The 25190-nt window shown below is 43.9% G+C and overlaps 1 protein-coding gene across 1 annotated transcript in view; it reads right to left on the reverse strand.

Annotated features, from left to right (window-relative positions):
- Positions 1-25190, reverse strand: part of LOC146191701 (transmembrane 9 superfamily member 1-like) — a 123540-nt gene that overhangs the window by 25945 nt on the left and 72405 nt on the right. The window contains exons 3-8 of the mRNA XM_084602218.1: positions 15489-15570; positions 12357-12461; positions 9383-9501; positions 4057-4239; positions 2219-2290; positions 923-1067 (exon numbers count right to left, since the gene is read on the reverse strand). Of these exons, the coding sequence (XP_084458344.1) occupies positions 923-1067; positions 2219-2290; positions 4057-4239; positions 9383-9501; positions 12357-12461; positions 15489-15570 (706 nt within the window). The remainder of the gene's footprint in view (positions 1-922; positions 1068-2218; positions 2291-4056; positions 4240-9382; positions 9502-12356; positions 12462-15488; positions 15571-25190) is intronic.

Consider the following 25190-nt stretch of genomic DNA (forward strand, 5'->3'; position numbering starts at 1 on the left):
CTCTTATAAGCATTGTGGATATATATATGATCAAAAAATGCAATCTAGAACCTCTTCTTCAGGCAAACATGGCTGCAAACATTTACGCAACATAAAATACGGGTGGAATACACTGTTAAGTTCTGTTAACCAGCAGTGAGGTTTAAAAAAATTAATCAACACTACAATGGTTCACCAACAGATCAAAAGCACATTGAGCAGGATCTTGACGAACTAGGAAAAAAACTGTCCCAATTATTTCAAGGCCAAATTATCAAATGGCAACAAAACAAAGAATGTTAAAGAAATCATTGCACAATTAGACAAGTTTAACTGATGCAAAAATAGGCAGCAGTCTGCTTTTAAGTGATAACTGTGCGACCAGGAGCACTTTTTGCACTTCCGTCATGTGTAATGCTGGGAAAATAAGAGCAGAACTGCTTCTAAAACAGGAAAACCTTTCACAGCTGTGACATGGTAGCGGCAGAACCTCCTCCCCAAGCATCTACACTCGGTTAATGAGGCTGCACTGCCCAAACAACGAGCAGCTCAAGATATAAGTGTGCATTTTCGGCATACAAAACCACGTAGATGAAAGCGAAAGGGTCGAAAAGTTCCACCAGAACAGCGCAACGCTTTCTAAAAGGAAAAGGCCGGTGATGACCCAATTAACGTTCGAAATGGCGCGCAGCTGGGCTCGCGCTTATTGATGCACATCTGATACTCACTATCGGCATAAGCTGGAAGCAAAGCTCAGAAAACTACACTATGTGGCGACACAGCATCTGTGATCACTTGCAGTGCCAATCGAACCTCCATACCACTTCCCTTCGAACCGCACCTTGGCTAATTGGTTAGAGAAGCCATATTTTTAGCTCCTGCGGCACCACAAGGCTAAGAGCATAATTTTGCACAACCAGTGACACTAGTTAGTTACACCTACCCAGAATAGCACAGAGGAGATTCTTGTGAGGTGGAAACCTGAAGACATCAGCATGGATGATCTTCCAGCCATATTCCTCCACATCCATCTCTGCCTTGCTCTCTAGCGAGTTGTACCGAGCAATGTCATTCTTGAGGACACGTGTCTGGAAAGAGAAACAAGCGGAGAGCCATGAAACCAGCATGCAAATCCACACTATTGTGTATCACATTGCCCGTTGTTAATCCTAAAATAAAGAATATAGTAAATCCTACTCACTATCTCCAGTAAAGCATGTTCGTGGCAGTCTTTAGAGCCTGCACACTAATATCTCAAGGCAGTGCATTCATATTTTACCAGCTTGATTTCAACAAAGCAACCATATTTTTGTGCTGTATTTTATAGTGCCTAAGTGACTGAAGTTATCAGGGGCCAAATAGAGGATTATATGTATGATGAATGTAAGACAAGTGTTGTAAAACACTGCAGCTCATTTAAATGTTTCAATTCTTTTAAAACTGCAAAAAAAATAACCTGTGAAAAACTCACAACTTCACCTTCTTCAAGGAGCAACTCAGAATGGGAAGGGACATACCGTAATTTTGTGATTCTAAGCACAACCTTTACTTCAAAAAAGAAAAAAAAGGTTTGCATGTGAATCTAAGAACCCCCTTCCTTCAGCTGTTTGACGGCCGTAACAGATGTTGGAATGAGTTTGAAGAGGGCTGCCACAGCTTGAAGTTCAGACTAACTGTAATCGCATTTATTGAAGACATCGGCCAAGTTCGTTTACCAAACAAAACATTTCTCCAGGCAACACATCGCTGCAAAAACAGGTGAGGGCGGGGGTGGGGGAAAGGTGGTATAGGTTTTTCCAAATGTAAGCACCCCATCTGCGATGCCTCCGAAACCTGCCAAGCTCCACAAAATGGCCGCCTATTCCAACTTCACGTGACAACAACACTGATAGTGTTATCGGGGTCGCTTTCGGCAGGCTTTTGCCACTGCCTTGGGACTCCGCCAACTGTGGCTCGACGACAGGGCGAGAATGTGCACTTGCAGCTTTGTCTATGTGGTCTTCTTCGTAAAAAAAAGGAAGATGATTCACATGGAAGCAATTTATATATTTTTTTGTTACTTATAAAATTAAAGGGGGGGGGGGGGGGAGGCGGTGTCTTTAGAATTGTAAAAATACGGTAGGCTTAATGTGACGACTGCTCTATATTTCACGCATAGGCTTGCCTTGACTCATACATATAGACACAGTACCTACTTCTTATCAAAACCAGCCAAAGAGTTTAGAATAAAATTTCTTACCAGAATAACCCCAATGAAGCCCAAAAGTAGGAAAATCAGCACCAATGAGTTGATCACCGACAGCCAGTGGATCTGAGAAGAAAGATCAACGCAAAATCACCACAGCCTCGCAAGAGCATTTTACAGGTCCGCACACCAGCATGCTGAAATTCACATTAGCACACGAACAATAGGAATATAGCAGCGTCCAAACATCCAGACGAATCTTTCTGCATGAAACTTTTCAACTTCACACTGAGACTTTTATTATCTTTTTTGAATATCGACTACTTTCTCTTTCTGCAGCCTGCCTTTGAGTTCCCAGCTGCTTCTGTTTGCACAGCCTCAAGCTGCCATTATTTGCTTTGCACAGCCCGTGCATATACCCCGATTCGTGCTTCAATGATACGGCTGCAGACGGTGCCGAGAATGCTCTGTAAAATTGAGGCTTCTATTAGCCACACTTCTGCGAGAAATAAGGAATTTAGGCATTTTACGCGACCGTGTGCTAGGAACCACATCCTTTCTTTTTTTTGATGTTATTGTTGTAATGGTCACAATAGAATCCCAGTATAATAGATAACTGAGTGTTCTGCCTTGTTTTCACAAATATAATGTGAGGAGAAAGTCTGAGGACTCAAGAGAATATTAAAAGAAATGTTATGATTACAGTGCAATGTTATGTTAGAAATGTTATGATTACTCTACCTTTTTCAAGAAAACCGAGTGGTGGTCCTAAATGCACTTTCTAGAACTGCCAAGAAGATGCCGCAGAAAGAAGAGCGACAGCTTCTCAGTGAAATCTAGTGAAGATGGTGTTACTTGAAGTAAGTTCCAAGCAAACATTCCGCAGTACATATTTTGCCTGTAACTGCTCTACTCTCGCATATCGCTTGCACCCCTTTTAAGCATTTCCTTGTGAAAATGAAATTAATAAACTCTGAAATAAACTATATAAACTGGTCTTTCAGGGAACCTGTGCCTGATAAACAAAAAGGGAGTCTACTGTAAGTGATGCTGACGAGCACGGTTGGGGACCATCAATGTCTTCTGAAACTTGAACACGACACATCACCATTTTATTTTTACAAACAAAAATCGTGCAAGCTATCTTATCTAGAAAATTTCACATTAAGCAGAACTGATGGTCAGCCCACAAACCTGTGTCCTACTGGTCTGGTGCTAAACCATGACAAATTCCAAACCTTACAAGATGACTTCTGAAATATGTGGGTTAGCACAATACTGCCACTCCTACATGCTAACCACTTGAAGAAAGAAACAAATCATCCGTAAGTAATTTCCAACTAAGATGTCATTGAGGAATTAAAATATATAAATAAAAATAGCCTGTTTAGTTTTAGCATTTAAGGTCTTAGTCAGTTAGATGGAGCAGCACCAGTGTATTCTTAGAAAGCCAGCGAGCTCTTGAGCTCCAGACAGGAGCGTAGTCACTGAACTGTATAGCACCCCAAGTGCAGACACAAGGCTACATTTCCTGCCAAGACTGAGCCATCATGTTCTGTTTATGTTTGACGCCCCTTCACATACAGATGTGGTTGCTGTGGTTGCTATGGCTACTTTTCATTCTGTAAGACAAAAAAGCCTGATGTGTTTTGTGAACAACAAAAAAAAATTCTTTGCCACGTTCAGATTTGCTGTAGTTTGCTATGCTCTTCCAGTTGTTAAATAGCAAAATGACGAGCAGTAACTTCCTAAATGCACTGCACTGTACTTTGCAGGCTGTTTGTAAGCAAATAATCCCTGCCCATGACAACAAGGCGTACCCAACCAACGGTGTAGCTTGAACAGTGGGGCATTAAAACTGACTAATGCCAGCACAGAGCATTCACACACACCTCCAGTGTCTGTGGAAAGAAAGATCCTTGAGGGCCACTCTTGGACAGTCCACCTGGAGCCCGTTCAGAGGTGTTTGTGGGCAGCCAGCGAACAGAGTAGGTGTGCGTGATGTCCAGAGGGGCTGTCATCTCGTCCAGGAGCATGGGCACACCGTCTGTCACCGTCACATTGGCTGATATCACCTGCAGGCGCATGTGCCACACGTGAGGGCCTTTACCATCTGCATTGCCCATATGGAAGCTGCCTGGAGAGATCACACACGTTGTAAACAGTTGAATACTACAAAACTGACCCTCCTTAATAAACACTGTGCTTCAGATTTATAAGACCCAAAACAGAAGTTCTCCAAGCCCCTGCCGCAGTGCTTGCTGATTAGGGAGCTCGATTGCTGTGACCAAGGAAGCGGGATCGAATCCGAACCATGGTGGCCACTTTTTGACAGAGGCGAAAAGCAAGGCACTCATGTGCTGTGCAGTGTCAATGCACGTTAAAGAACCCCAGGTGGCCAAATTTCAGGAGCCTATGTCACTTTGGGACATTAAACCCTGCAGGCCAAGCCAGAAGTTCTCAAAGTGGGTTTGAAGAAACTCTAGGAGTGCTTTCTGTGCTCCAACCACACCTGAATCCATGCATGCATTAACCTATCTCCCCTTCCCATCTGTCCCTTGCCAACCATACTTAGGGACCATAATCATGATAGCAGACTTTCACTACACAGCAGTCTCATTTTCTCATTTAACTGAAAATTAGGGCACTGTGCGAGGGGCTGTGCATTTTCACACTCTTGTTTACTTTCAAGCTTGGCAGGCAGGGAGGGACGAAAGCCCATGAAGTGCATAGTTCCCCAGTACTTTTATTTATTTATTTATTTATTTATTTGTTTGTTTGTTTGTTTGTTTATTTATTTATTCATTTATTTATTTATTTATTTATTTATTTATTACAACACCTTCAAGGCCCACGTGGGGCATTACAGAAGGGAGTGGAATAAAAAGCAAAGTCATAACGGAGCAAAAGCAATAAAAAAAATGTTACAGAGCAAAAAAAAAAAAAAAATAAAAATATGTAACCTTGCTCAAAACATATGATCAGATTAAATACAATGCAGATTAGTCAAACAAGAATTTTCCGCAGCAGTCTTAAATAGGTATGTCTCGGATAAATCGGCATCAAAAGTGGGCAGGTGGCTCCAATTGCTGGCCGCCTTAGGTATAAATGAGTTAAAATAAGTATTTGGCAGTATGAAATGCATATCTTTGCCATTTTAGCTGATGATGACAACCCTTTAAAAGAAAGCAATATAATCTAAAATTCGACATACTATACCTAATCTACAAGTTGTTGTGCCATACAATATCATTAAAATGTTAAAATTTTTATATAGAACCATTACAGTTAACACTAGAAGTATACCATACCAATAGGGCCTAACATTCTGCTACATAAAATTATGCACACAAGAATTTACAGGAGGCAACAACACACTTATATCATGTGTGATGAATCTGAAATTAATGCCACCCTGTAAATTTGGTTATGCACACCACAATGTGCTGGTTAAGCCCTGGTAAAAGCAGACTTCATAGGTTTAAGCACAGACACCAACAGGTATGCTGAAATATGGGTAGAAAGATAGCAGGCTAGTGAACAAGGTTTTCCTAAGTGATATAAATTACTCAAATTTAGTGGTAATTTAAGATTGCTTTTATGCTATTAACCATTTAACTCCTGTACAGACTCAGTATTCATTAAAAGATAGTATAAGGTGATGCAACTCATGTAAATAAGCATCCATTAAAAAAAAAATGCCAACCACTTGATCAAATCCCAAGAACACCTGTCGTGACTTCTCCTGCACCTCAGCAGCAGCATAGTGCTATCTCAAATCAGGAACTTATCTAAAAATATTACAGCTTTTTGCTCTTTATTTTGCCCGATATTAAGCAATGAAAACTGTAACGAGTTCAAAATCGCGCTGCCTTCAATGAGCTTAGTGCAAGACCATCAAACTAAGATCTACATGCTCTGTAGGAATTATACTTTCATAAAAGCCTCATGAATGGCCAGTCTTCAGTCATCCAGACCTGCTGCACAATAAGAGCGTCCCTCTTCAAAACAATGTGTCTAAAACCCATCAAATCTTTCAATGCTGAGCTTGCCAACACCTGCAGTAATCAATAAGCACTCAGTTCAACACACTTTATGGCTGCAACTACAGCCTGCAACATTTTGAGAAGCCGACAATAAAGCCACACACAATGAATTTAGGTTTTTCTTACAGCTACGATTAAACCACAGGTGCCTTAAAGATTGTATCAAGTTTATTGAATTTCCTAGAAACAGATTCACGGGCCGCAACCATAGTCACGTCCAGTTGCACATCTACCCAGACGGGTGACAGAAAGTCAGGCATACAGAAAGAAAAACATGCGTAAAACACTGAGTCAGGACACTGACCACATGAAATGAAGCTTCCACAAATGGCAAGACTTTCAGTTACTGTAACAGGCCAAGGACTGCCAGAAGCTCATTCATCCGGGTGAATTCTTTTCTTTCTTTCTTTCTTTTTTTTTTTTTTTTGCTTGCTGCCCTATTCTCAGATTCTATGAAGGTTGATCCAGAAATAAGGTTCCCAAAGAGCTCCAGCCACAAGGGAAGGTGCGAGGCAAAATCCGGCAACACTGCTGCGTGCGGCTGTTAGGTTCCCATTGCTGATCCCGCCAAGTGCGATATTCGTTCCGTAATTCTCTTTTTGCATGCCAAATGAGCTCCATCCGTGGATATTCATCGTCAATAAACAGAGGCGTATGACGACAAGTGTACGTCCATTCAACACGTCTGAAAGTGGTGCAGGGAGTTTAGTACCGCTTGGAAGGAAGTCCACTATGAAGAACGGAGTGGAAGACTATCAGTTTTGGAGGTGGTTATCAAGATAGTCCAACGCAAAGTGTTTCAAAACAGGAGGATCATCGTCCGTGAACTCATTGCTCAGATTCCTGGAAGTTCTTACAGTACTGTAAAAAGAGCTTTGACTAAAAATTAGGGTATCACAAGTGTTGTGCTCGATGCACACAACGGCTATTGACATCAGATCACAAGGAGAAATGCCTTGACTGTGCTCACCAGTTTCTTCAAATGTGTCAAAAAGACAAGGAAGGATAGTTGGACTCAGTAAGTTATGGGAGAGGAAATGTGGATGTTTCGTTTCACTCCCAAAACGAAACAAAAATCCGAACAGTGGCGTCAAGCAAAGTCATCAGTTGCAAAGAAGTTCTTCCGCTGACAAGGTCATGGCCGGTGTTTCTTGGTATCGTAAGGTGATACTGCTGACTGATTTCATGGAACATGGGACAACAATTATCTCAGACAGTTGTTGTGCAACACTAGGAAAACTCAGGCTAGCTATCAAGAACCACCGGCAAGGATTACTAGCAGCCGGTGTAACGCTGCTCACGACAACGCCCGACCTCACGTCGCCCGTCGAACCCAGGAACTTTCGACTAACTTTGAGTAGACTGTCATGCCCAACCCACCGTACAGTCTAGACGTCGCGCCTAGTGATTATCACTTGTTCCCCAAGTTAAAGGAACATTTGAGTGGCCATTGCTTCCGGAGTGATGATGAAGTCAAAGAAGAGGTGAAACGCTTCCTTAATGAGTTGGCGGCAGAGTTGTAAGACACTGGGATACAAAAATTGGAGTAACATCTACAAACATGCGTAGAAAAAGATGGCAATTAAGTAGAAAAATAGAGCGAAGTTTCATCTTTCCAATGATGTAAATTTCTATGAGAATAAACAATTTTGTCTATTCCTAAAATTAACGGGAACAAGTTATTTTTCGATCAACCTTCACACCTTGAGCTCGAAGGCCACTTACAGAGGTAAGCAAACCTAAAAATGAATTTCTGAATTACAGGTGCCATAAGTTCACGGCACCATGTAATTAATATATGGCAAAACATAGCTGATATTAACACTGTTTACATAAATTTTGGGATGATAAACATTTGCGAAATTCCCCGGACGGAGTGCATAGTGCATAATGTAGGGAATTTTAGATGTTTGAAACCCTCTCTTTTGCTACTATATGGATGACATGAACACATGACCTGTAACTGTACTCTGAAGCACAGTAAATGTTGCTCATGCAATGCTGATCATTGCCACAAGTGTTGAAAGTGCTGCATGTACTGTAAGAAGTGAGCTGTGGCCACAGATCTGTGTGAGCGCATTTCCCCTGCATACAGATTGTTCATTCTGGATGACTCAAAATTGCAGCCGATACAATTTTTTCTGTGGCTTCATGACATACGTGCCATAGTGATACCGCTGCAGTTGCTCCTCATAAGGCTGAAAATTTCAGCTTGGTGCCATAATACTGAAAAATGTTCTCTTGTGGCTGCAGTTCATAGTTATGTGTCCATGTACTCACTGCCCAAATTTTTTTTAAAACTTGTTTTGACATGACAGAGGTTCTAATTAAGCCTGGCTGAGGAACAAATGAGCATTATGAACTTTGGCCTTTTCAAGCAGTCGTCGTATTGCCTTAACTTAAAATCTATGTCGGGTCAATTAACATCCATCTACCTGTATGCTACCTTCTCGAAACTTAAATACTGTGCAACATAGCAGACTCACACACTATTTGGGAAGCGACGGCAATGACTTTGGAGCGCAAATATTGACTGCAGTAACTAATGTGTTATTCTAGGACTGGCCCACTGGAGCTATTGAATTCACCAGAGAGAACTAAGATAAAACTCCTTCCTCCATTTAGTGGAGGTGCAGGAGGTTCTCTGCTCGCAAGTTAATATAGTTTACTTTTTCTCCAGTTTACCATAATTATAAATTCCCGATTCTTCAACTATAGTACATACTGCAGTGAAGAATTCCATGCCAAAATGCAAGACTACAAAAACAATGTAGTAAACACTTTTTTTAGATAATCTATGCACATGCAATTCATTTAATATGAAGTATTTTCTGGCTTTTCTTCATTGCCAAGCGTACGGCTTGCCTTTCACTCCTTTCAATGCATGCAAAAAGGCACAAATGCACATAAATAGCACATCAAATGCTAAACACCATTATGTGCCACTGTGATGAAGCCTATTTTAGTCACAGTACTGTACATTCTGGAGTGTATTTATACATCATAACAAGAAAATAAGTAGGAGCCAGAGAAGGTATAAAATATTTTTGGGCAGGTATACTTCATGAACCTGTTCTGCAATATTAAACATTTCAGCAAATGTTCAGATTCCCTTTCACTCGCTTAGATCAACACAGCTGTCACAAACCTACTTTGAAAAAACACCTCCCACCTGCTTGTCATGGTACTGAATGTTGAAGGTCAGGTGTGTCCACAGGTATAGCTTGTGCTTGTGTGGAATCAAAGAGCCTTCCTCTAGCTGGCCTATGAAGCCCCACAGCCTCAGGCCATCTGAAAAGTACAAAAAAAAAAAAGAAAAAAGAGAAAGCAGTGACAATGATCCTTTAAATAGTTGTCAATGCAAGAATACACACAGAAAAACAAAAACACAAGAAAAAAGCAATGTTACAAAAGAAGATTGGTTGGTTTGGTTGGTTTGTGGGGTTTAACGTCCCAAAGCAACTCAGGCTATGAGAGACGCCGTAGTGGAGGACTCCGGAAATTTCGACCACCTGGGGTTCTTTAACGTGCACTGACATCGCACAGCACACGGACGCCTTGTTTTTCGCCTCCACCGAAAAGCTGCCGCCGAGGCCGGGATTCGATCCCGCGTCCTTGGGAACAGTAGTCGAGCGTCGTAACCACTGCGCCACCCCGGCGGGGTTACAGTATATGCCGATAAATGTTTGAGAAGGAGCATAAATACTCAATGTTCAACGCTGAAACAGCTTCGTAAAAGGAATGGTTACCGATTTGCAGATTGCGGTCTCTAAAGAATCAATCCTCTAGCATTATTGCCAGCAAAAGCTGGCAGATGGGAGCATTAAGAGATGCCTTCAATGAGGCCAGCCTTTTGTCTGCCTTCTCTGTACCATTATAATGCAGCAATTAGTAGAACCTTGTTGATATTGTTACGGGCCAGAATGCCGAGTGATGATGATATACCCCGCACCTCCACCAAATGTTACGGGGCGGCAAGCCGATGGAAAGGAGGCAGAACATGACCGATGGCGATGGTAGATGACATTTAATGAATGATGGCGGACCTAGAGCGAGCACGCCTCCCACGCCATTGCCTGCTTCTTCTTCTTCGCCCGTAACAATATGTTCCCAGTTCATGCGATTTTCCGTTTCATACGCTCAAACTCGCGGGCAGTAAGGCATCTCCAATACAGTTACACTATTTTCCTCCTGGTTAATACTTCCCCGGATTCACACGACTTCCCAGTTACTATGTTCAAAATTTCTACAAATTGTAGTCGTATAATATGCTTTCCTGTCAACCGGACATGTGCTAGTGAACACTCGCGATGTGAAAAACTGATCAGCGGCACTCACCCACCGCAGTTGCTTTCATGCAATTTCTAGGTGCAACAGGGCGCAACATCAAAGAACGCCAACAACCCAACATACTAGGCGCCTGTACCCGCGGAAACATGGAGAAATGCAGTGGCTTCTTTGCGGTGACTTAGGGGCACAGGGGATGAACCACTTGATAATTACAGCTATTTGCTACCATACAAGCGAGCCAGGTCTGGGGGATGCAGCATGAGCAAAAATGTGGTGGCTGTAAGCCATTGTGATGGCTTCTTCACATGTCACTTATGTAAGGGGGCGAAGCATCCGAAAACAACCAAGGAAGCGATCGCGGCTCGCCATTGCCTTCTACGAACCGATTTGTTACTAAACCTCTTCTGCACTTAGGACAATGCAAATATAAGCAAATTTCTGCGAGAAAGGGTGCTGTGCATACTTGATGTCTATAAACACTAATTTACACTTTTATGCAGCGAAAGTCTCAATTCAAATAACTTCGTACATCATTCAGCAATTTTATGTTTTTCTTTTCGATCAGGCAGGTCGGGTCATACATTTTGCTGAATAGTATGTTTTTTACTCTCATTTTCTAGAAAAAAAAATTTATCAACGAGGTTTTTATCAAAATGGCACTGTGACATGTATTTTTTCCTAACCGTTGGCTATCCTGGTCTTACTTGATTCCTAATCTGTTTCAGACAACAGCGCAGAAAGGAATTCTAAATCAGTCTCTTGGTGCAGCTAGATGCAATTTTGGCCACTAGCATGATGCAGGAAATCTTATTTCTGTTGTAAACAGCCCATCTGTCCCGTTCCTGCAAAAAGTAAATCTGCAATTAAAGCTGGGTGCGCACATTATGAAAGGCCAAAGCTGAAGCATCAAATTCCTTCCTGTGCGAAAGGCTGTGCGAAAAATACAGGACAACTAATCTACATGAACAGGGAATGACACTTCCAAATACTTTGAAATTTCCACTCCCATTCATAATGCCACAAAATGTGATGTAAAAACACGTTGGACCTACAAATTGAGACGTGACTGCCCACCAAGCAGTCTAACGTACCTTTGTCACAGGCACTCAAGAGGACATAATCCATCTCCCAATGTGGATCAGCTCCACAACATGTCAAGATAGCAGATATGCGCTGTGCATAAGGCACATACAATAATAGCCGTTTTGTTGACTATTTGATCTTTTACATCAACCGATCAGCACCGACAATGGGTTTCTACATTCAGCTACATGAGCTACATAATCCTGCACACAAACAGCAAGCAACCATCTTTCTAAAAGCATTCGTATGAGCCTGTAGATCAGCAGCCTCCAACTTGCATCAGGAGCTCAGCAGGCAAAAATTATTTGCATGGAGTCCACAGTGCTATTTTTTTGAAACAAAAATTAAAAAATATAACTTACACTATTTCCTTAAACATGCAGCTTTTCCAGAGACAATTTTTTAAAGCTGTGACATTACTTTATGCCAACGTTAAGGCACTCGACTAAAGTGCTGCACAATAGGCAGGGAAGAATTAGCAGCTATCAAGGACCACAAAAAACACACAGTGAAAATGACAAAACCTATCTTAAACTCTTGCAAAAGAAGCCCTTTAAGTTACTGGTAGCCATGTGCAAGTTACTGTGAACGAGCAGACAGAGTGAGGGTCCTTTGATAACCTCTGAATACAACATGGCTGCAACTAATGACTGAGGGATTTACATACAGTCTGCGGGACATATCAGCGGGCTGCCATGCCATACTTGTGGCAACCTTTTTTTAATTAATGCTTCACAGCACAGCCTATGCATCATGCCAGAGCAGCCACTTACCTAAAACGAACTCGAAGTAGTAGAGATCTTCAATGGCCTCCTTTAGTTTCTTGAACTCTTCAGCCGACAGGTTCACGGTGCACAGCACTTTCTTATCCACAGGGACTGCAAAATGCATTGCCATTATAGTATCAAAACCAGTTTCACTCCAGCAAAATAAAAAGCACGAGACAGGGTAAAACTGAAAGAAAAAGAACACACAACTATTTTTCATTTCCTGCTAACCTCGAATGCAAAAAAAACCTCTTTCAATGTTACTCAGTAACTCCCTTAGCCGTACCAGAACAGCCAGGTATTCAAAACCAAGTGGGTAGCAGGCTTACCGGATTTTCTAAGTTTGCATTCACTTTTGTTCATGTTATAAATATAATGTTGAAAGCAGAACTGGAAATTTATGTCAGTGTAGCTGATTATTTCCCAGCAGTAATGCAAAACAAAGCGGTATACAATTATGCTCCACTAAATGCAACCTTAGAGACTTGCAACTAAATGCTCGTTATTTCGACTCCATTAATAAAAAATATGGAGAAGTCTTACTGTAAGCATGATCCCAGCCAACACTTATGTTAAGCTATTGTGTCGAGTGCTATAGGTCTCGCAATGGTTAGGCCGCTGTCACGACTAGGCACTCTGAGTGAGTGTCAAAATAGCCCTACTCAAACCCAGATCATCCCTTAACAGCACGTTGTGGAGTTGACTGCACAACAGCAAGCATGACGAAACACGGACGGCCTCATCTCCAATAATGAGCAGAATAACAAGTTTCACTTTCACTTTCATGAGCCTTGCGCCGTTCATGTCAGCCTGCAGCGACAATGGCTATCAGCTGTGCACCAGTTATAGTGATCACAGTTGTGCAGCGTTTGGGACGATCATTCGCGGCACTGGGCATTTTCAGTGCTTACATTCCCGTGGTTTTGCCACTGTTCCAAGAAAGTGTGCTCGTCAAGTGTCGATCAGAGCATCGTGCGGTGAAGCCCCACAGGCAATGCAGGCAGCTTGTGAGAAGGCACTTACTTCTGCTACTACGTCACACCGTAATGAATGCTGTGGAAGCCTTCATTTTCCAGCGGTCCTAGTTTGATGCTCCCGACAGTGCGCACGTAATGAAGCATTTATAGGATTGCAAAAAATGGTAAATGTGTCGCACTGTGTACGTCTACAAAATCAGGTGATCATTGCCGTTTCTCGCCAAACAAATTCACCATGCTTCTTGTGATTTCTTTTTCGATGCCATTCGATAATTCTAACGCTTTTTCCGGTCAAGTGAAGTTCGAATTATCTATATTTTACTGTATAGATAAAGAATAAACTATTAGAAGGCCGCAGGAGCAAACCTATAAGAAAACAAGTGCGAAGTGTGAGGTGCATTGCCAATAATAATACCTCAATGATGTTAACGGCGACTACATGGCTAGTGGCTAAAAAGCAGACATTTCAGTGACAGCTGTTTTCGCTAGGAGCACAGTTGTGCTTTCTCTTTAAAATTGAAAGTGTTAACATATTTTTTGCTAAATTTGATCCATTATTCAAAAACCGAGAAAATAGAGGATGCCAATTCCTTTATTTTTTCACATTCATCCACGCAGAGACCAAAATAAACCAGAAAGGTGCACATGAAGTAGATTGTTTTTCTAGAAGCATTTTATTCTACAAAATCAGCAAAGAGCATAAAAAATTTAGGGGTAACAAACTCTGCCCTTGAGTCTATGACGTGATGGCATTAATGGCTCCTGTCTGCCAGTTCCCCTTGCACATCCAGTTGGTGATATGAAGAAACTTTTTTGCGCCATGAACCAGAAAACCAGAAAGTGTGCTTATGTGGAAAGTCTGAGATACCATGCAGTGTACTAACGAGAAACTCACTCCATGGCAGATCACCTCACTTAGCCTCCTGCAGACTGGAACATGTCTTGAGCTCCAATTGCTGATAAAGATTTCTTGATATTGCAATAGAGGTAATGATCCTTTGAGGATTCACCACAATACTCAGGATCATCAACCGGAATGTGCCATTATATACACCTAAAATACACGGGAAGTATGGAGCGTACCCGAGCACAAGGTTTAGGCCCAAAAACTTATTTCACTTCCACCCGACACAAACATGAACACTAAGTATATGCACACTTTTACTAAGCCCATAGCATCACACTCCTTATGAATGCCGAAACTACACAAACATTGTTAACTTTCGATCAACACAGATTAAGTCAGACACTGATGCATGCTGAACTGCCACCATATTATGCGAACTTAACTAGTTTTTCATTACTAAGCTGCTATTCTAACGTGATAGCCTGTGATTACTCTTCTTAATATTATTTTAATGCTTCTACTTGAGGCTTCCATTCAGTATTTGTCATGCAGAAACTAGTACATGCAAGTAGGGCGTTTTCTGCTGAGAATAGGTATATTAACCCTTTATACAACAGCAGGACATATGTTGTCCTACTTGCTCCAAGAGCTGAAAAAAAGGAAATTTCGCATCCTGAATGCTACCAGACTATGAAAAAGACCATGTGTTTTTATCTCACTATAGACACCCCTAGTGTTCCGTGCATTTTTACAAGTACAAATGTGCAGTTCGGAGAAGACCATTAGGGTGGAAAAAGGATTTGAAAAACTGTTGAGCCATTTTCATTCAACTGACTCATAATACTTATTGAAGGAATTGTCAATTTTCATGCAAGGCTTTTCTATAATATGCCGATAGGACTGAGGTAGAGCTACATACCACATTTGAGGTCTCCTTATGAAGCCCTCATTAGGACAGCTCCCCTCCTTTTTCTACCAATTCAGCAATTGAAGCAACATGAAAGTGATGCATTAAATTTCTAGAGGCTTAAGGATTGCAATTTTACTGTTTGCATGACTGTAAGACATCCATACAGCTTTCGCCTTACAAAAGGTTAACAAATCTGTGCTATTTGAATCTCCCTTGCGAGATGATCCATAGCTCCTATAAGAATTTCTTTCCTTTCACCCTTTTCTCTCCCTTTCATCCTTTCTCCAAATGCACAGCTAAGGTGTCCCCTCCGAGTGAGGCAGGTACTGCACATTACCTAATACCATCCTATTCTTCCCCACTTGAGGTCATACAAAAGAAGATGAGCAAGTAACAGAGAGTACCTTTGAAGTTAATCTTGTACAATGATTCCGCCATTCGGTCGCCATCCAAGATTTCCCCCAGTGTGAGACTGCGATGAACAATCTGAAAGCAAAAACAAAAGAAAACAAAAGCTCAGCTACATCTTGCTACACAAAATGAAACCATATGCTTGCAATAACGCTCACAGACAACTAGTGTCATGAAATCACGGGCAACTAGAATAGCAGAGAGGATCTTCAACCCTGAAACTGTAGGCTCCCAATACCACTCATTTAGTATGCACGACAGGTTTATGAACACCTCGTTTCAGCACGAGGAATGTGATTATGCAGCCGGCTCCATGTAATTTGAGCTATTAATAGAAAAACCTGAACAAAAATTGTTTATTAGAAAAAAATCTGCAAAGACTGCACTTTTTTAAGAATAAGTAAAAAAAAACATTAACAAAGCAATAAAAAAATGACCTCACAATGATTTTGAAAGCTAAAAGAAAGAACAATCTGAGGCTACCAAGCCCACAGTCCTTACATGTGTCTTAACAATCATACTGTCAATATACAACAAGGAAGGAACTTAGTTAAAAGTAGTTTTCTTTTCTTTTCTTTTTTTTTTTTTTTACCAGCTTTTATTTTCAACAGAAGTGCTTTTCTGTGTCCATGGCTGCATGAACTCTTTCTTCATTCTGAACCACAGGATAATATATCCAGCCTATTTTCCCACTGTGCAATTGGTCTCTTCAGTGTACTGATGTAATCTTGCACATGTCTTCTGGTTTCCGTCAGTCCCGGGTGTCATCAAAGCATTTGAGGACTGTATACTACACTTGTGGTTTCACAAAATAAACAGTAGCGCTCGTCCCTGCCCGTTTTTTCTCCATCCGTGTTGCTTTAGTGCTTTCGAAAAATGTCAAACCTGCACCAATTAGCCCGATCCGCCACCCTTCTCCCTTTGTTTGTATCTCATAAAGAAGTCTCTCATTTTACCTGCATATGTTTGATGATTACCATATTGCAGGTTATTTACAATCAAACAAGACTAAGAAAGCATGAAGAGAAATTTACGAAGGACCATACTCCCATCGCCCAGCAGCAGTTGCAAGAGATTGGGTGCTCTGTAGGTCGTCAGAACTACTAACGTGGGAAAAATGGATGAAATACAGGGAGGTCTAGTTTAGTTTAGTTACAGGGCTTAATGTCTCGAAGCGACTCAGACTATAGGGACGCCGTAGTGGAGGGCTGCGGCTATTTCGATCGCCCGGAGTTAACATATTGTCGCGTAGCTGTGACAATGCTGTGATCACAAAGAACACACAGACTTGCGTCCTCAAAATAGCTGAACTCGGCGGCGGTGATAGCAGCAAACGTGCTCGCTGGTCGTCGAATTACGAGTACCTGTCGCGAACGTCAACGCTCAATTTAAAGGCGGCTAGGAAACATCTAGATAAAGCCGCAAACGGCGACTAGCATACCCTGGAACATTGTAGAAACACACGCGAGTGGCCGGAATCTTGGAGATAAATCTTGAGGCATCATGCGCGATAAAGAAAACGATATAAAGCGTCGTCTCGCAACAACGAGCATGAACAAACAAAGAATACAGACACGATCCGCGCGCTGGAATCACAGTGATAAGGCCGCATGCCGGCGACTGTCGAAAAAGGACAAATAAAGATTTGAATAGTTCGCACTGACATCGCACAGTACACGGGCGGCTAGTGTGTCATCATCATCAAAACGCGGTCGTCATGGCCGAGATCGAACCCCGGGTCCCCCGGCTCAGTAGTTAAGCCCTCTAATCACTAATCCACCACGCAGGTGAAAGGTTGAGAGGAACAGTAAATGAAAAAAGTTTAATTTGGCGCATAGAAAGGTGCATATGAAGTAGATGAAGTCATTATTCCGTACAGTACAATTTTTACAGTACAGTACAACATTTTTCCGTACAGTACAATTTAAATATAACAGATACGAACGCGTAAAACATTCGGCTTGCGCCTAGCAAAGTATCAGCCCTTCCCCTCGCAAAATAACGAGTGTCCTCTAACTGCGGCAAGCTGGCTTCTCCTGACAATGCCTGTAAATGAGGGAAAGCCTAAAGCCGCAAGCGCAGGGGGGCCCGCGTTCGCAGAACATATACGCGTATGAAGCATCGTTTGCAACAGTGTGACCGGTTCACAAGCTGCTCACGAATGTCTTTTTTTTTTTAATTTTTTTTTTTTACATAATGTCGAGGTTCGCTAATTACACATGTTCAAAGGCAGAAATTTTTGGCTGCGTTTAATGCGCAATTAAAATCCGCTACAAATTCGGACATACACCGCAGCGGGGCCAGGCTGCTGCTTTTGTACTGACATTTAGCGCAGGATTACAAAGGAGGAATGTACCCCACGATGATTTTAAGCGCATGGAATATTTCTCAGGGTGACACTAAGGGTCATTACGAAGTATATGCTGACACCGTTCGCAACAGGGCTTGTCGTTGGCAAAAGGATTAGACAGCTTACGCACAGTCACCTCCTCTTAGTATTTGTAAAAACTATGCGAAAAAGTCCCATTGAAGATAAGTTGGAAATTGACCTGTATCTATAGGTTACAAATATTGCGATGGCAAATACGCTGCTTCCACTGCAGAGTCAAAGATGAAATACAAGTGTCGCCGACACCGGCCGTTTTCGCAAACAAACCGCGATGCGTCGAGGTTGATTTTTGCACTCACTTCGAAATGCTTCGAAGCGATGCTCATGGGTTTGTTTTCGGTACAGACGCCACAAGTTTGAATCAAATAGCAGGGAAAATGCTTCAAGTTCGAATTTCTCATCTATAAACGTATCTTCAGCTACCGGAAAAACGTCCACGTAGCCAGTAAGAACAACGAAGTCGATTTTTATGCAGAAGTTGGAATGAGTCGTCTGCAGAGAATACCTTTAAGCACTACTGTTTTATAAAGGATTCAACCGCCAGGGCCTCTTCCACATGAAAAAAAAATAAAAGAGAGAATAGAGAGAGGTACAAACGCTTGCGAAACATTTCTTGGCCGCTATGTATCTGAGAGTAACTCCGTACTAACCACTTCAATTGATGCGGACCCAGCAGAAAAAAAAAAAAAAAAAATTGTAGCAGAAATCAACGCTTGATTGCCAAAAAAAAAATAAATAAAAATACTGTTTCTGTGCCGCCAACCAACCTACGCCTTCCGAGTTCGATCCCGCGGCAGCAGTAGCCGCGTTTGGACGGAGGCGAAACGCGAAGCACCCGTTCACCGTGTGCTGTCGACGCACGTATAATAAAGCTCAGGAGGTCGAAGTTTACCCGCTACGGAGTCTCTCGTAGCATGAGACGCATTGGGGCATTAAATACTACAGATCATAAACCTGCCTTCTTACTGTCACTTTCTGACGGCGGCTCGCATCAAAAAGTTCATTCATGGCTACGCGATTTTTTTTTTCCCCCGGAAAGATCGTAGCCGTGGATTCAGAGCACAAGCCACAGTGCTAGCCGGCATGAACGGAGATTTGATGCAGATACTTTGCCGACATGATTGATAACCACCTGTCTTCACGTGGCCGGCGCAGTTTCGCAGACGAGTGGAGGTGTTACTGAGTGATAACTATGCTCCAGTCTTCGTGAAACGTAACGTCGATAACACAACGAAGTGTAGCGAAAGAAGCTTGACCAAGTTATGGCGAACTCGAGAGCAATTCGAGGGAACCGGCGCTCTCCTTGAATAGCTAAAAAACCGCCGCGACGACGGACACGAGAGAAGAAGAGGGACGAGGAAGTGTCGTGGTGCTGACCTTCCTTCGCTGATCTTCCCGTTTTCTTATGACTTACCGCACCCTTACCAAAACCTACAAATGGGGCGACGAGTCAACGGCAAAGCGACAGGGGAAACTGAGAAACAACGCTGCAGTGAAATGCACAAGGAGTACAGACAGGGCTAGTGACATTGCGCGAGTTAGAAGTTGGCACGACGGGCATGCAATGGGGAGAGGAGAAGGCCACGAGTAGATTGCAAAGGAAGGAAGGACGAGATCAAGAGGCTTCGATGGCGATAAGGCGGAGGCAGCTGACGCGGGACAGTGCTAATTGGAGTCCCCGATATGACGAGATTAATCCCAGGTGGCCAAAGTTGATCCAGACCTGGCCTTACTGCCACTGCACGTCTGGAATTCCGGACATGACTTCGGCACTCAAATACTTATCAGCATCCCCATACTACCACCGCGTCGTCACCACCACTATCTTATACAATAGAGAATATACGCTCGGCTACATATCGCACTCTGGTTTGCCTCAAAACAAACGCGCCCGCGACGGGTATGATGAAAAAAGGAAAAAAAGGAACCAAGTATGATAAACGAACTATTGCGTTTCCGTGAACAAGGTGGAGCACGGTGTGCGCAGGAGGTGCAAGCAGCAGACACGACTCAAGAAGCCTCCGAAGAATGGCGAAGAGAAAAAAAAAATCGCAAAGATGCAAGTAAACAAGAAAAAAAAAAAAAAAGAGGGAGAGGCAGATCCGCACGGCGCTGTAACTTCCTTTTTTTTTTTTTTTTGCTTTTTAGCGGGTGCAACTAAAAGAAGAAAGTATACACCCCACTCACCATCACCACCACCGAACTAATTGCCCGGTCGGGTATAGATAAGGACAAGGCTGTTTGCGCCGCAGATTGCGCGGGAACTGCGTACGACGCGGCACGTATTCGCCGCCTAATGACAAACGTACGTGAGGAAGAAGAATATACATAAATAAGGAGGCACAGCACCGGGCGGAGCGGGCCACGCCCATCGCGACGGGCATTGGAGAACACTGCTGTGCGTCGTCGAGTACAAAACAGCGACAGATTGAAAATAAAGAACATACAAATGCACACAAAAAAGGAAGTAAACAAAACATACGGTACAAACAAAGGTTCTTCGGAAGTGGCGAAACTTGACTTCGGTCACAGCCGCGACGACGAGATAACGTAGGACGAGACCGTGTGCTGCTGACGCAAACGGATATGAACGCGCGAATGAACAGCACTGCGGCGGATGGCGACAAAACCTTGGATGTATTTTCTTCGCGAACTCTCAATATAAAGAATCACCCCCCCCCCCCCCCCCCCCCCCTCTTCCCGAAAAAAAAAAAAAAAAGGCACCACGCTAATCGGAACGTTAACAACTGAAACATAAAAAAAATAATAATAATAAAATGAACGGGCGAAAATTTCTGTTCGCAGTTGACCGGGACACGCATGCACACGAACGAGGTTAGCACAGCAGAAAATAACTACACTGTTTCCCATGATCGTCTTGTCTACGCAACGATAACGACACGCAAGCTTACGAAAAAAAAAAAAAGAAACTACTGCGAAGAATAGGTCGACATGGAGGCTAGGCTCGTAGCTAATGGCTGCACGTTTCCCAAGTTTGTGCACCACGGACAGACACGAGAGCGCCGCGCACGCATGGATTCCCTAACAAAAATGAGGCAGATCGTTTTCTACCAGTTCTTGCACTCTCCGATACCTGCACAATCATTCTCCGCGCAGCGAATTGCTCCATTCCGCTCTACGACAAACGCCTAATCCAGCGCGTCAATGAAACGCGTACGGAGTGCGGCAGTGTCGAGACACAGCAAGAGTTGTGAGGATCTCAGCCGACGTTCAAGCGCACAGTGAAGCTTGGTTTCGTTTATTAGGTTCGATGACCAAAGGTGGACTCGGGGCGCCGTAGCGGATAGCTTAGGAAATTATGACCACTTGGGGTTTGTTTAACGTGCACTGACATCGCACAGCACACGGGCACATTTTGCGTTTCGCATTCATCGAAACTGGGTACGCCGGCTCAGAGCCTCTAACTGCATGGTTACCACTGCGCCAACGCGGTTAGGCGGTGGCTTAATGTTAAGGCCTCAATAAAAAGAGCTCCCATTCCCAACCCACCCCTGCTTCGACTGTGCTTGAAGAGCGGCGCCGACCACTGCGGCTGAGGGTTTCACTACTGAGGGTTTCTTGAGGGTTTCACTCTTCAAAGGCTGGTCAACTACGTTTTCAAAAGAGTCTTAAAGCGATAGGTCTGCTTATTGCAAGAGTCGAGCACCGGTGGATTGCGTCCGTTGGACATATCTCAGCTCAATGTCAAGGAAATTCAAGCCACAATGTCAAGCCACAGCAACAAAAGTTTGGTTTCGTCTGTGGGGTTTAACGTCCCAAAGCGACTCGGGCTATGAAAGACGCCATAGTGGAGGGCTCAGGAAATTTCAACCACCTGGGGTTCTTTAACGTGCACTGACATCGCACAGCACACGGGCGCCTTGCTTTTCGCCTCCACCGAAAGGCGGCTTCCGAGGCCGGGATTCGATGTCGCATCCTTGGACACAGTAGTCGAGCGCCGTAACCACTGCGCCACCCGGGCAGGTGTTATATCGTTGTTCAGCTTATGTCGAATATAATAGCAGCACAAGTGCTATACCGTTGAATATCCTACATCGAGTATAACTGAGCATAACTCATTACACGTCGCAATTCATCACAGTTAATTAACGGTTATCAAAAAGTGAGTTTTACGCCACAATGTACGTCATCCTAATCCTCGGATTACTTATGTCTAGTATACAATTGCACTGGACAGATTGTATTTAATATTACAGTTGCTTAGATGTCAAAAGTCGCTGAAAAGGTCTCGACGAGCAGAACATAAAAAGAAGCGCTAACCCCCCCCCCCCCCCCCCCTACACACACACACACGCACGCACGCACAAAAGACGTGCTATCGCTCATTTAGAACTGTTTAAACATGCTTAAACCACTGTCAATTTTTTTTTTTTTCCGCCACAGCCATTTTTCTTCCTCCTCCTCAGCGAAAAGCTGTACCCACAGCGCCGTTCACCGCAGCTGTTCGACTTTGCGTGTCCATCTGCGAATTGCGCCTCTCATGGCGCGTAGCACAGCCAGCAGGAAGGAAGTTACGACCGAAAAAAGTGCGGTATCTGCGGTGTGAAAAAACGAACCTGTTTCGAAAGAACGAAGGGGCGCATTAACATATTGGTGGACACCTCAAGCGCGCCAATAAGAAAAACGCCCGAAAAGCAGGCCTGGCCGACACCCCGACTGCTGCTACTAATTGATAACGAAGGCCTGGGTCCGGTTGTGCCCCTCTAGTTCAAATTTGCAGTTCAGCGAGCGGCATGCGCGGAAGCTTGGCAAGGGCGAGGTGCGCTTAACAGTTAGTCAATTCCTACTGTTAACATCTGGAGTCGAGATGAAAGAGACCATTTTGACGGGCTAGTTGGCGCGCTGTTCTTATTTCCTTCTATCGAGATCCAAGTTCCGGAGGAACACTAAAAGCAGGCGTGACATCTCCGTTCTAGAAGAGCAGTTTCGGCACGGGTAGACATCCTCAAGTGAACTGCGAGGGGCTCCTGTCTTCTCAAAGGAAGTGAACAACACACCTATCTCCGCGGTGTGCAATGCACAGTACAAAACATAAGTTCTGTATTCCACACACACCGCACGTGGAACACATACCGGGCACGATACCAGGCCCGTCTTGCACATCCATACAGGGATGTCCACATACGTATGTGATAAAACTTCTTGCTAGGCGAACTGTTAGTTCATCTTGACGTACGGGCGTTATAGCGCAAAGAAAAACGATGTCCTTGTCTTAGCGCAATAAAACCCCTACATCAAGATGCGTATGTTTGGTTTGGTTTGGTAAAACTTTATTTTCCACAGTAGGGGTCCTGAAGGACACTCGGCTAGGCGCCAGGTGTAGAGGGCAGTTCCCACGTCGGCACAGAGAGCCCGAAGCTCTCCGCCGCCGCGCGGGCCTCCTGGACAGCCCGAAGCTGATCATGTAGTGAAGCCCTTTTTAACACTTTGTCCCAATGTTCCTTGTTCTTTCTTGGCGTAGGCGTCGTTCGATGTACAACCACACAGCATATGGTTTAAGTCTACACGACTGCACCGTTCACACACATGTTGTTCGTCGTAGTCTGGGTCGATGTGCTTCATGCGCAAGGGGTTGGGATATGAGTTCGTTTGGAGCAAGCGTAACGTGACTGATTGGCTGCGGGTTAATTTCTTATCCGGGAGGGGAAATGCTCGTCTGGCTAGACAAAAGTGCTTAGTGAGCTCGTTGTACGTGAATAATTGATCTCTGTACTTGATATGTGGAGTAGCAGGGGAAACCGGAGGGACGCGGTCGATGAGTCCTCGCGCCGCCTCGTGTGCGATCTCATTGAGATTCCGTAGGCCGCCCCCTAAGCTGCCCATGTGTGCCGGGAACCATACGATGGAGTGATCGGTGATGTTACTTCCGCCTAAGATCCGTAGCGTCGTCTTGTCTATCCCGCCCTTGGCGAAAGCTCGAGTGGCTGCTCTAGAGTCGCTGTATACAGTTGTGAAGTTCGAGTCTTTTAGAGCTAGTGCTATCGCTGCTTGTTCAGCTACCTCTGGCTTCTTGGTGTAAAGTGTGAGTGAGTTGCGCGTACGCCCGTGTCCGTCGAATACTGCTACCAAGCAGGCATAATTTCCCGGTATGTACGCTGCATCCACGAAAGCTGTCTGGTCGGGAAACTGTGCCGCGTCCGCAGCGAGGGCTTTGGCGCGGGCGAGCCTTCTTCCTTGATTACATGTGGATCGGGTGTACGTTTCTTGGGAAGGGGGACAATCTGATTGCTTCTCGTACGACTTTAGGTAACTGCAGGACGTTGTCCCTTTCTACTATGGTGTTCAGGCCGAGCTTGACGAGAATCTCTCTGCCCGCTTTGGTGCTTGATAGGCGTGCAATATGTGCCATGTGCTGTGCCTCGATGATTTCGGCAAGGGTATTGTGCACTCCTGGCTGTAAGAGTAGTTCAGTGGAGGCATTATCGGGGAGCCCCAACGCTGTCTTGAAAGCTCGGCGTATGTGTACCTCAAGCCTTCTCTGATGTTCCTTTTTCCAGTTGAACACTGCAGCCACGTATGTGATGTGACAGAGTACAAAAGCATGGACCATTTGAATAGCGTTGTCCTCGCTCAGTCCCCTGTGCCTATTCATGATGCGCCGAAATATCCGGATCGCGTTTGCAATCTTGATCGTGATGCTGTCAAACATTGCCCAGTTAGATGTCATCTGCGCGCTGTCGAATGTCCTAGAGAGGTTTCCAAAAAGTGATTTAGCGCACACATAACCGCATTTAGGGCATTGTACTCACAGAATAAAATGCCGTCGCCCAAGGGGAAGAAAAAGCATCGTGAGATATGATCGCACCATGGAACGTAAATGAAAGTTGAAAAAAATTCATCATCATCATCATTATCATCAGCCTGACTATACCCACTGCAGGGCGAAGGCCTCTCCCATATTTCTCCACTTAACCCGGTTCTGTGCTAGCTGCATCCACTTGACCCCCGCGAACTTCTTAACCTCATCCACCCACCTAACTTTCTGCCGCCCCCTGCTACGCTTTCCTTCTCTTGGAATCCAGTTTGTTACCCTAAGCGACCATCGGTTATCCTCTCTTCGCACTACATGTCCTGCCCATGCCCATTTCTTCTTCTTAATTTCCACTAGAATGTCGGTAACTGGAGTTATTTCTCTGACCCACTCTGCACGCTTCCTATCTCCTAATGTTACCCCTACCATTTTGCGTTCCATAGCCCTCTGGGTTGTCCTCAACTTAAGTAGAACTCTCTTGGTTAGCCTCCACGTTTCAGCCCCATAGGCGAGTACAGGTAAGACGCAACTGTT

The sequence above is a fragment of the Amblyomma maculatum genome, chromosome 4 (assembly GCF_055883805.1).
Source record: "Amblyomma maculatum isolate TAMU_Amacu chromosome 4, ASM5588380v1, whole genome shotgun sequence".
Taxonomy (NCBI): Eukaryota; Metazoa; Arthropoda; class Arachnida; order Ixodida; family Ixodidae; genus Amblyomma; species Amblyomma maculatum.